The sequence below is a fragment of the Caretta caretta genome, chromosome 10 (genome assembly GCF_965140235.1).
Source record: "Caretta caretta isolate rCarCar2 chromosome 10, rCarCar1.hap1, whole genome shotgun sequence".
NCBI lineage: Eukaryota > Metazoa > Chordata > Testudines > Cheloniidae > Caretta > Caretta caretta.
In genome coordinates this window covers 79898895-79911382 of record NC_134215.1, presented here as the reverse complement: position 1 = coordinate 79911382, position 12488 = coordinate 79898895, and the positions used below count along the sequence as shown (strand labels likewise).

The 12488-nt window shown below is 36.2% G+C and overlaps 1 protein-coding gene across 5 annotated transcripts in view; it reads right to left on the bottom strand.

Moving 5' to 3' along the window:
- Positions 1-12488, bottom strand: part of ZWILCH (zwilch kinetochore protein) — a 28218-nt gene that overhangs the window by 3937 nt on the left and 11793 nt on the right. For all 5 annotated transcript variants that reach the window (XR_012670309.1, XR_012670310.1, XM_048867289.2 and 2 more), the window contains 10 exons: positions 11567-11660; positions 10101-10156; positions 8211-8316; positions 6949-7028; positions 6554-6710; positions 4524-4552; positions 2697-2833; positions 1697-1792; positions 1482-1600; positions 584-708 (listed from right to left, as the gene is read on the bottom strand). Coding sequence is in view for 3 of the 5 variants with exons in the window: in XM_048867289.2 (XP_048723246.1) it covers positions 617-708; positions 1482-1600; positions 1697-1792; positions 2697-2833; positions 4524-4552; positions 6554-6710; positions 6949-7028; positions 8211-8316; positions 10101-10156; positions 11567-11660 (966 nt within the window). In the remaining 2 variants the exon portion in view is untranslated. The remainder of the gene's footprint in view (positions 1-583; positions 709-1481; positions 1601-1696; positions 1793-2696; positions 2834-4523; positions 4553-6553; positions 6711-6948; positions 7029-8210; positions 8317-10100; positions 10157-11566; positions 11661-12488) is intronic.

Genomic DNA, 12488 nt, shown 5'->3' with positions numbered 1-12488 from the left:
CGTTTTAATAGTTATATGAATGTTCTTTATAAAAATAACTCAAAAGTACAAATGAAAACAAGTGATTAAAATCAATTATTTGCATTTAAAGGAATGTTGAATTTGGGCTAGATGAGAAGAACAACTCCAAAATATAAATATAGGGCTAGAGAAAATTGAAGTTTTTTTACAAAATTTAAATGGCACTGGAAGCGCATCTCTCCAAATAGATTTTACTGATGTAACATCATGTGACACCAGCAAATATTTTATAATGCTGTTTGCTCTTGGTCAGCTACTTTGTACAATAAGCAATAAAAATAAAATTAAAACAATGTAAAAAAGTAGCATATTCATAATTTATAAACTATCAAAATTAGTTTTAAAAGCAATTACCTCTTATACTAATTTTTTAAAATAACTGCATGTTACAAAGTATTTCAACAAACTATACACATACTGTTCAATTATGGGTCTACGTAGATTCTAAACTTCAACACAACAAATAACTAACAAATATAGGGTATCAATCTTCCAACCACAAAATATATTTAGATATACTTCGGGAAGCAAATATGCTGACAATATTTTCGATTTACTGTACCTTCTAAGCATCTATCTGTACACCAGCATTCTTTTATGTAAAATGCACCTGACTGCAGTTAGCCATGGTAATAAAATACATACTTTCTTCGGTGTTTCCATTAACTGTTGTATCACAAAGTACTCCTGCAGTACAAAAGAACTAAGTATTAACATGGTATTCTTACAAATGACAGCTCATAAGAAAGTTTGACATGATGGCTTCAAGAATCTGTTATAAGCACCACTTTCCACTGAAATTAATAGGCTCTCAAAATTATTTTGAAAGATAAGAAAATGTCCAAGATCTACTAAAATGTTAATCTCTTTTGTCACTGTCAAAAGAAAGGCAAATCAACTCTACACTGGTCCTATACTTGGAATTCTTCCCTAGTTTTTCAAGAGTTTTTTAAAACGTTGCTCCAGCCAACATGGTGAATCTGGACACCTACTCTTCACGTTGACAATACGTTTACCCTCTCTATTGGACTGAGAAGCAGGATGCCAAAGTTCAAAGACAGTTATACTTAGAACTATGTTATAGTCCGTTTTAAAAGTAACTGTCGGGCTGGGGAGGGAAAATCATCTCACACTGAAAATTTTGTACCTCATATAGTTACAACTAATACCTAATAATACTATAACAGAAAGGTTTTTTCCCCACCTCATTTGTTTACTTTGTGTATGCAGCAACACTTTTTACATTTAGCCAGTTTCACTTTTTCTACATATAGTCAATTTCTCCCTTGCTGAAGAGATTCTTATGCATAAAAAGGAAATAAAAAATATTTAAGCCACACTGTTTAAAAAGTGCTGTATGAGACACTGGGTCAAACAAAACAATACATCACTAGTTAATTTAAAAAAAATTCAAGCTTACAGTATCATTTTAATATTTTATACCAGAAATGGTTCCTTACCTGGGTTGTTCGAAGTCATATGTTCAACAGGAGGACTAGTGCTAAGCTGCCATACTGTTTTAACCTCCTTCTGACCAGGTACACTATTTATTTCCACCCTCCATATTTGTGCGTGATCACTGAGGGAACAATCAAATAGCACAAAAAAACCTTAATAATTATGTACTCAATCAAGATAGGAATTTCCCTATTATGAAAGCTGAGGTTTGGCTTACTTTTGATAGAACTTATTGACAACAGCTGGTCTGATTGGTAGCTGAAACACATGCTTCTCATTCAGAGGATTTTCTTTGTAATATTTTATGCAGGACCTGTGATAAAAGCAGTCAAATACTGTTACTTATTACTTCTTGGATGAGTGTTTATGCAACTACTCAACCCCAGATAAATATACATGCAAAACTAACTACATTTTCATGCTTTCATGACAATAGATCAGTTACTATGCCCTTGCAGAAAACCTTGATTCCAAAACTTGATTTTGGCTCTTGCTTCCCAGGTCAACAGAAAATGATCATATCACAACAGTGACTTCATAAGAGTTACTATACTTGACAAATTGCAATTGCACAATATTTATCCCTCACAAATGTTCCCTCTAAAACCAGGGCATTTTTTAGAATGGAAGGCTAATTTTTCACACTATCCAGTCACAGATACTTTGTAGCATTGAAAATACATATGAAATATGTTGGGATTTTGCATTAGTTGAGAGCTAAATGGATGAAAGACTCAAAAAATTGCAAGGTTTCAAAGCATGACTTGAAAGGGCTGATAAAACAAGACATGCAAGAAAGAATCTGCAGCAACAAAAAAGCTAAGGTTAAAAAAAAAACCCACTAAATTTTTGTTTTTAATGTTATTTTGAAGGTATGTTCTTCTGAATACCCGTTTTACATATTTCAGAATGGAGGAATGGCTGGGATCTGAGAGCTCAGAAAGGAAAAGGAAGAAGAGAAGAAAATGAAAATAAGGATTCTAGTGAGTTCCCTGAATCCCTTCACAAGATGATGGGGAAAAGTACAAGGGTATTAAACCAGGGCAGAAAAATTGAACAGGAAGATCCAAATGCTCCCATTACAGTCCCCATTCCTCACAATCATTATCAATAAAATACAGTTTATAAAAAGTTTGCCTTTTGACTATATCTAGTTATTTAACTAATCCATTTATTATTGACATTTAAATGATGGAAAGTAAAAATTAAATAATTACTGCATCAAAGGGAAGAGGTTCTCATGTTTAAAGTGAAGAAAGACTGTGCAGCTGACCAATATTTCCAGCATATGATGAAGTTTTTGAATGCGATGAACCTGCTCCTGTAGCTCTACTGATGTGGAAATGAAGTAGTCCTAGAGAAGAAAATATACACTTGAAAACAAGACATAAACAAAGCTCTTAAAAGGTAACTATTGGTGTTGGGTGGGTTAAATATGCTAACCAGATGAGTACTCAATTTGTACACATTCTGAAGGTCAACTCTTTCTGCTACATTTGTCTGCCCCTTTTTTATGAGAAAATAGGGTATTGATTTATAAAAATCCTGCTCTCAGAATGCTTCATTAAGCATATTTCTTGTAACCGAAACACCATGCTTTCTTGCAGCCAAGAGAAGCAACACTCCATGCAACCCTTCAACCATGAAGTAACCCTAGAACATGCAGTTTGTTGACGTTGAGTCAAATGCCAGTGAAGTTAGAATGTCACTCTCTTCCCTACTTTTAAAAAAAAAAAAAAGTTTAGTGATGGTGAAAAAGACACTGGATTATACATGGGACATGTACAAAATAACTGGCAAAAGTTCAAGTTCCCTTTTAATCTGCAAATACACCCCAACCTTGACCTGGAAAGTCCACCTCTTGGGTGAGAAAGTAGTTTAACCTCCATGGCCATGCAATTTTTGGCTCTCTGCTGAAAATACCAATAAAAATGCTAATTGGGATGGCTTGTGCAATATGGGTCTAGACTACCAATTCTTTTCACATGGGTCAAACAGCTGTAACATGGCGGTTACTTTGGATCACCACAGATGTGGAAAGACTACCAATGACTTCAGTAGGTTTGAATCAGGGCTTTGGTCTGGGTTTGAGCCAGAGAGCTGGAAATGAAATGTGGAGATGTCATATTAACAAAAATACTACCACCTTGCATTCATAGTGCAATTTTCATTCCTAGATCTGAAAGCTTTTTTACAAAAATGGGGAAGTATGGTCTCCACTTAGAGATGGGGAAAAACACACAAAGGTTATGTGACTTCTTGTGCATAAGGTCACACAGCAAGTCAATGGCAGAGTCTGGAAGAGAATCTAGATTTCCTGATCTACAATATGGTGCCCTACCCAGGGGACTAAGCTGCTGTTACCAACCACCTAAACTATTAATCCCACACGTTGATATTTTATCCATACAGCAATCCTAGTTTTAAGGAGGTGACAGACTTTCCATGATTAAGAATATGATTTGGAAGAAAAAGTGTTTTAATAGTAGAATTTTAGGACTGTCAGGGTTGACAGTGTTCACTTCAAATACGTATGAAACACCAATTCAGAGTGTTATCAACTTTTGAAAAGAGTGACAAACAAGCAAAACCTTCAGGGGCACTGAAATGCAAGAGCTACAAAACCAGATTTCTAACCGCAATCCTTCATGGCTGAATGTAAATTTTCTCTACTACTGAAGTTAAAATTTTGTTTCAACAGCTATAAGCACTCTATTCTCAGGAGCAGATCCAAATTAATGGACAGGATTTCACAGCTCCCGACAAAATCCTGGCCATGGTTCTATCATATTTTCAAGTGGAAGTAGCTCTGTAGATAAGGACATAGAAGGTGGTACCTCAGCTTTGACCTAATTTCTCCTTCCTTTACCCTCTTGCCAGAGTTAAAAAAAAGTCTTTAAAACACTCAATTTTCAAGGCTGAGAACTCAGAATATATGTTGTAATCCTGCAAATAGGCTTTATGAATTTGGAGAGAAAATTAATCTAAACAAGTATATGTCAAAACTCTATATTGCTTTCAAAATAAGAATTAAAATATCTCACCAGATAGGTTAATGTTGCAAGTTCTTGGCCTGCAAAACAAATAAAGATTTTTTTTTAAAGAAACAAAAACATGCTAAAAGAAAAGGAGTACTTGTGGCACCTTAGAGACTAACCAATTTATTTGAGCATGAGCTTTCGTGAGCTACAGCTCACTTCATCGGATGCATTCCACGGTATGCATCCGATAAAGTGAGCTGTAGCTCACGAAAGCCCATGCTCAAATAAATTGGTTAGTCTCTAAGGTGCCACAAGTACTCCTTTTCTTTTTGCAAAGACAGACTAACACGGCTATTACTCAAAAAACATGCTACACACTGTGGCAGCTTCAGGCATAAGCAAAACAGGTGGCCACAGGAAGCCACACTAAGAGAAGAGTGCAATCACCACACCTGAGGACTTCTTTGTACTCACTGCTGTAAGTACAAAGAGAAACATGAAGTGGCTGGTGTTGGAGACAGTGGTTGCCAGCCACCAACATGGCATGTTCCCTTCATGGAAATGCAAAGGGGCAGCAGACGTAGGCATAGCAGGTGCTAGCATCAGCTAGGTCACCAGCCCTAAAGTTCTCAATGCTTCTCCCTCCTAAACAGCGTAAGGTTTGAAGCAGCAGAAACAGGTGAGCAAATGAGAGTGCATACAGGTTGGCAGTGTGGTAGGAAGACTCAGGGAATGAAGAAAAGGTGAAGAGTGAAGCCTTGAAAAAAAGTAGCGTAGGCATATAGGCCCACATTAGATTGGGTGAACTATGGTTTTAAATTGAGCTGGGATATTAGCATGAGCAATAGGCCCAAAGCATGTGACCAAAAAGAATGAGAACATCAGAAAGAAAAGTTCTTGTGTTAAACTTGTAGTGACCCTTCAAAATACCAGTGTTATCTTATTTAAGGTTTGGGCTGAAGTAATAGTAATAAAACACAATCAACTGGGTATCAGGTGCAGTAATAATTGACTATATAAGAAAATCCTTCATATGGCCTTACCGAAGGTCCAATAATTGGCAATGACATCAATAGTTTGTTAAAGGGATATAAAAAAATAAACTCTTAAAGACTTTATTGGTAATACCTGCCAGACCATGATGGAGTCGACCACTATGGATCTAAGATATCCCTGAGCTTGGCCTGTTTGTAAGTATCCTGATCAAATGCTTATAAATGTTTTGTTACTATTTGGAGGTAGTAAACTGCTTATTATTTAGACTTTCTAAGCATGTTTCTAAACAATTGTATAAATGCCATTTGACCTTTGGATTTAATAAAAGGAACGTATGGTTAAATTAGTCTTGTGGTAATAGCCTGATAAATAATAATTCCAACAAAGAGTAAGATAAAAGTGACAATGACAAAAATGAACAAAACAAAAAACAACAAAAATGGAGACAACAGAAGAATGGAAGCAAAAGAAACAATGCAACTGTGAGACTGAAGATAAAGCCACAACACCATTGAAGTAATTTTTTTTTATTTATTTTATTTTTTTTAATATCCCTACGTGCTAGCTTCTATTTCAAGGTTTGGCTCAAGAATGCAATTTATTAATTTTGTAAAATAAATGATACTGTCAGTATTCTTGGCTGTGTTCTCCTCAACCCCTTTTGATTACAAGAAGGGGGAAAGAGAGACAGTAAGGACGGACACACATTTTTTCCCCACCTAAAGCATTATCACACCTAAAAACAGGCTCTGGTTAAATAAATAGGATATTATTCAAATTTCTCCCTTCAGATTTTTCAGACTGATAGGTTTCTATCATTTTGACATTTATGAAATCCTACATAAAAAGATTAGTTTAGAAATCTGTTACAGCCTTAGTTATAAGCCATAGTTATTTTGAGATAATTTTCAAATTAAAAGTAAGCAAAGGAACACACTAAGTCGTAAGTAAAGATTTTATGGGCAATAAGGAAAAAGGCTAAGGTGACAGAGAGGTGAAGTTAAAAAGAAGAAGTCAAAAACAGAGGTGATGGATTGTTTGGGTCAAATAACCTTTTCTTGTGAATTTCCAGTCATGCCTTTAAATAACAGGTTTACCTATAAAACAACTGACATAATCTTTCTTCATTTTGTCCAGACCAATCTCCAGAAGCATTTGAATTGGAGTGACACCACTGAGGGAAATAGCCTCCATAGCTCCATGATAAGATTGTTGAATCAACTTGCTTAGTAAACTGCTACTCCCTTGATGAATCTAAAAAAATAAGATTTTTCTTGTAATATATAGATGAAATACACAGTATAATTTAAAAGCAAGACATTATAAAAAAAAAAAGAGACAAACTAATAGTGAACTATTTAAAAACTGAATTTAAAATATGTCAAAATGAGGAGTAATTTACAAACATTTAAAAGAAATGTATCCTACTTTATTTACACATCCAAAGCTGATATTTTTATCATGAAAACATATTCAGGATACACATACATACCCAAGGCTGTATCTCACCATGTTCTAGGGATTTTATAATCAGTGTGAAACACTCTACCAAGTCTTGATAGGAAGTGACACCTTGAGAGAAGAGTTATTCCAATATTTAATTTATAATGGCTACAAAAACATCTATCTTCCTTTATCACATAGATGATAAAAGAGTTGACCAATGCACAAAATGTAGGACTTTAAAAAACTCCAAGAACATAATCCCATAAATGTACTGCACAGAATGGCCCAAAGATAAGTTTAAATGTGTGACTGAACCAAGAGGTCTTGCACTACACCATGAAATTTGACAAGAGGTCTGTGAGAGCAGGTTCCAGAGAATGGCCCTTTACTGATAATGCCTGCCCTAGAGTACAGCTCCAGAACCAACAGTGAAAGCAACTCAACAGTTTATAAATACTGTTAACAGGACATGAGGAGAGAGAGCGGATTTCTCAGTTAACTAAGTCCTAGACCGTGTCAGGCTTTATAGACTGCAGTTCAAAGTGTTTGTTACAAACTGAAGTAAACAGATAACAATGCTTCATGATCCACAGAAACTAATATATGCTCTTAACTGCTTGCCTCACTTAAGAGAGGAGTGTCTGCATTCTGCATCAGCAGAAACCATCAAGTACTGATATACCTGAGTAGGGTATATTATACATTTGTATAGAGTACATTTTAGTCATCTGCTTTTGATGTTACAAAGGCATTCATTAATGTGGCAATATTCACATCAGAAAAGAATGATCATGACTTCCAAGTCAGCCCTACAAGTAAAAAAAGGCATTTATGTGACAAAACTGTCACTTGTTAATAAAAAAAACAGTAATTGATTTAATTAATAGGCCCTCAAGACTGCATATATTATTTGCAAAGGTTGACATCTATAACATTTTCTGAGGAACTACCTACTTTAAATATATTCCGTGAGCCCCAGTAAAGTCTATTTTATAGATAAATGGCTGTCACTAACAAAGTAAGTATGCACTATTTATTGCTAAACAGAACCAACAATCAACTTGGCAAAGAGAAAATGTGCACATACCACAAGTCACCATACTTTCCTATAATATCGTAAATAGAGCATGCTATCTTATGATTAAATGAATGACAATGAGCCTTAAGCCTGTTTATGGCATAACCATCCTGAAGAGTTAATCAGTTCTTAAAACTTGGAGAAACTTATACCAATTTCTTAAAATATGTATAAAAAAGTGGTATAGGAAATGTGTAAAAGTTATAAAGGCAGTGAGAAAAAACACTTACTCTTTCTCATTTTGCACCACAATTGTTCAGCAAAATCCAGGTCTCCTCGCTCATTAAAAAGTGATTTTATTGAACTGTCCACTGCAGCAGAGTCACACTGGACTTTCTGAAAGAGAGAGTTTTACTTGAAAATGCTCCCTCAAAATGAAGTCAAACATTTGTCATAACATTCTAAAGCAGTGGTGTGCAAACTTGTCCAATCGTGCCCCCCCTTATCATTCACAGAATTTATTGCATCCCACCCTCTATTGCCACCTTTACTTCTGCACTACTACTGGCAACAGTGCTGCCTTAAGAGCTGGGTGGCTGCTAGGCGGGGCATTCATGTTGTTTGCAGTGCAAGAGGACTATATTTTTAATCCCGCTCCTGTCTTGCCCCATAATACCCATTCTATTTTTATCCTGTTCCCACTGTTATGATAGTGGGTTCTGCAGGACTCACAGGATCCCAGTTTCTTCACACAAACCCCAGAGAATCTTATATGCTCCAGTTTGCACACCACTGTTCTAAAGATCCACATAAATCAAATCCTCTCCAATGGCCAAGTCTATTCTCAAGATTAATATTTCTGCTCCTGCCCAATCAGTAGTTCGATAAATAAACGTATTTCATACCAATTAAGAAACATGCTTTTACCAAGTCTTAACAAACCAGTGAGGAGCCACAGTCCTAACCTCCTGGGAAACAGCTAATTCCTAAAGGTTATGTGCCCTCAAAAAGGCATTCATGTTGGGAAGAAGGGTTTCTGGCCATTGCAAGGCAGAGCTTGACCAGAATTCTTGCCTAGAATGAGTAAAAATGGACGCTGACTCCCTCAAACCTATCCTTCCACTGTGACTTACAACTGGCTATACTAGTATAGACAGGAAGTACTGTCATAAACAGCTGCAGTGATGGAATTAGAGAAGCACCAGTAAAAGATATAACTACTACTGCACAGGTTTCACAGGTGATTTTGGTTTTTTTTTTTTAATATATGACTTGCAATGCACCAAATACAAAAAAAAAAATTATTCTGAGCGTATGGTTTTCCCCATGATCTTTGATGCAGGACTAAAGTTTATGATTTTGTTGCTGTACATTAAATCACAGACTTGCAATCAAAATGGAAAATTTATTTGACTTAACCGTCCCATAAAAAGAAAAAAAACTCAACTATTTGTGAGGAGGCAGGAAGACAAATAAATAAAAATACTAACATAATTACTAAATAACTACTAAAAATAAATACAAAAAATATTAAAATCCCTACAAAATTGTATGAAGTTATTTAAGGCAGGAAATTACCATGGTGGTGTGTGTTACGTAAACAGCTAGAAAGATAAATTTGCCAGTTTCCAGACCCTCCAGTAGGCCATGGACCACTGGAGAGTCAAACCAGCGGCAGAGTGAAACTGGCACAGAGATCAAAGCGCTTCATGCAAGAAGGTCAAATAGCAGCATGAGACTGATCACTTTAGGAGATGAGAGGGGAAGATTAAGATGATGAAAAGTGATCGTGTTTGGAAGAAATCAGAGAGAGAAATCTCCAACCCATAGGTAAAGAGGAAGAGAGAGAAGGAAGCAGACCTTTGTGGAGTTAATCCACTCCTATCCATCAGGATTGGTGTTGCCTGCTGGAGAAGATCACAGCTACTTCTCTTTGAACATAACAATCAAGTACTAAAAGCTAAGTAAAACTCCAGGGAAAATGCTAAATTATAAAATATTGAGAGAGATTTTGAAAAGGCACAAATGGCATTTCGCGTTCAGTTAAGTGCCCAACAGCTACATGTACTTTGAAACAATAGATCTCCTACAGTTCCTGCTGAGTCAGGACAACAGGGGAAATTTTCAAAGTACTGCAGAGACAGTGAAAGAAACAAGAGGATGACTGAAAATACACATACCTCTGCATCATTTTTATGTACCGATGTATTAAATCCATCCAGTTTATTCTTTAAATCTAGAAGGGGGAGGGAAAGGAATTGCACCACTATAATCATGTACAGCTGAACAACAGTATGAGTCTCAGATATGTTACAATTTTGGTCCTACTAACAGACATTAGCTGGATGGATAACAAATACTGACAGGTATTATCTTTCTTTGTGAGTCCTTCTAAACACTGTTTCTACTATTCAAAATTAGAAAATAGAATATTTGAGTTGGAAGGGACCTCAGGTGGATGATCTAATCAGACTTATGAAAAAAAATCCTCACCCACTAAAAAAAGAGTTCATAATGCTGTCATGGGTTCCTTGCCCTCCTCAAGGGCGGGGAGGTGGAAGAGAAGGGTTTGGAGGTGTGCACACATGCGTTGAAAAAAAATCACCACTCTCCTGCATCTAATACATTCAGCTGCATAATGGAAGGATTTGTTATATTATTTCTATATGCCCATCAATTAAGGACAGTTTAGTCTGGGATGGTCCCTTCTTGTGTATTTTTAAAGTAAATTGTTTTGTCAGTTTTTCACACTTACTTTTACAATATTCAATATACAATATTTTATACAATATACAATATTTTACAATAACTTTTACAATAGTTGCCTAGCGATAGCTTTTTAACACCTATCCTCTCTTCACTAATGCTGAAACAATGGTTTTATTGTTTATCAACATCTCTGGTTTTCTTCCTTACATTTTTTTGCTTCTCTGTTAGTCTATATGCTAATTTGTGGATATTTTCAGTTTCATTCTAAAGTTCTCCGTTTCTCTTCTTCTATATCCATTTTCTATAATCTTAAACTTGCATGTCTGTAGCCTCTCTGACATGAATTTTTTTGCGCTTAGTGGCCAGAATTTTCAAAAGTTACTAGTGATTTTTGGAAGCCTCCGTTTGAGGCACCTTAAAAAGGATGTACTTTTAAAGAGTGGGCATTTGGCACTTTCTGAAATTCAGGATAATTTTGGATAACACAAGTTGGGCACACAAAGATTGGTGTACTGAAATCACTAGTCCCTGAAATCTTGGCCACTAAGTTTACATGTGTCTTTCCTGTCTCAGTCTGTAAACTGTTGTACAAGAGATTTTTATTTGTCTCATTTCATTTTTTTCTTCCTATTTTCCACAACATGGGAAAAACACTAAGGTTTACCCATTGCACAGGACTCTCATGATTTCACCAGGAGAGTTAGAGGTATACAAAGTAAACTGTTTCTTGAACACTTCTGGTGGACTACAGTACCTTTATAAATTACCATTTGCAGTTCCAATACTATCATAATCTTATGTGGCATTTTCATTTCATTCTTGGGAAATTTTAAGTCCCTTGCAATTTTTTTCTTAACATAAATTTTGATTACAGGATTTGCCCTTCTCCACACAATTTCACCCAATCATAGCATCTCAAATTATTAAACAAAAATACCATTCAGAAGTTCCTGGACGAGCTCAACCGCTGATTCAGCTACCAAAGGCTCAGGCCATTCAGTCACACCAGTCTTCAAGCCTTCAGCCAGAACCTAAGAGCACAAAAAAATCCAGAGACACTTATTTTGTTTGAGGTTCTGCACATAACAGAGAATATAAAAGTGTATTAAACTTGCAAAGAAAAATTACCCACCATATGAAAATTCCACCAAGAAATGTATATGGTATGCAATTCTGCCAAGCTAATGCTGTGTTAGACATGTTTGGAATGTTCTGATTTGTGTGTTCTTTATTTCTCAACCTTAACACTGCATTAAAAATTATTTTGCATTAAATATATTCATGTAATTTCAAAGAACCTTTTAAACAGCTACGGAGATTCTAAATAAGAACACCATCCAATTGTGGAGGTAAATGCTCGGTTGCGCAGGTGGTGTCAGAGATAGATCTTTGGATTCTTTGACCCTGGAACGTTGTTCCAGGAAGGATTGCTTGGAAGAGATGGGATCCATCTAACGAAGAGAGGGAACAGCATCTTCGCAGGCAGGCTTGCTAACCTAGTGAGGAGGGCTTTAAACTACGTTTGCCAAGGGATGGAGACCTAAGCACCGAGGTAAGTGGGAAAGAGGGTGCAACAGGGGAGCCCTCCTGATTCGCACTGAGACAGCAGGGCAATCAGCTAGTTATCTTAGGTGCCTGTACACAAACGCAAGAAGCCTGGGAAACAAGCAGGAAGAATTGGAAGTCCTGGCACAGTCAAGGAACTATGATGTGACTGGAATAATAGAGACTTGGTGGGGTAAATCACATGACTGGAGCACTGTCATGGATGGGTATAAACTGTATAAAGGACATAAAGATATACTGTTTAAAGGTATAAAGGACAGGCGGTGGAGAAAAGGTGGAGGACTTCCATTGTA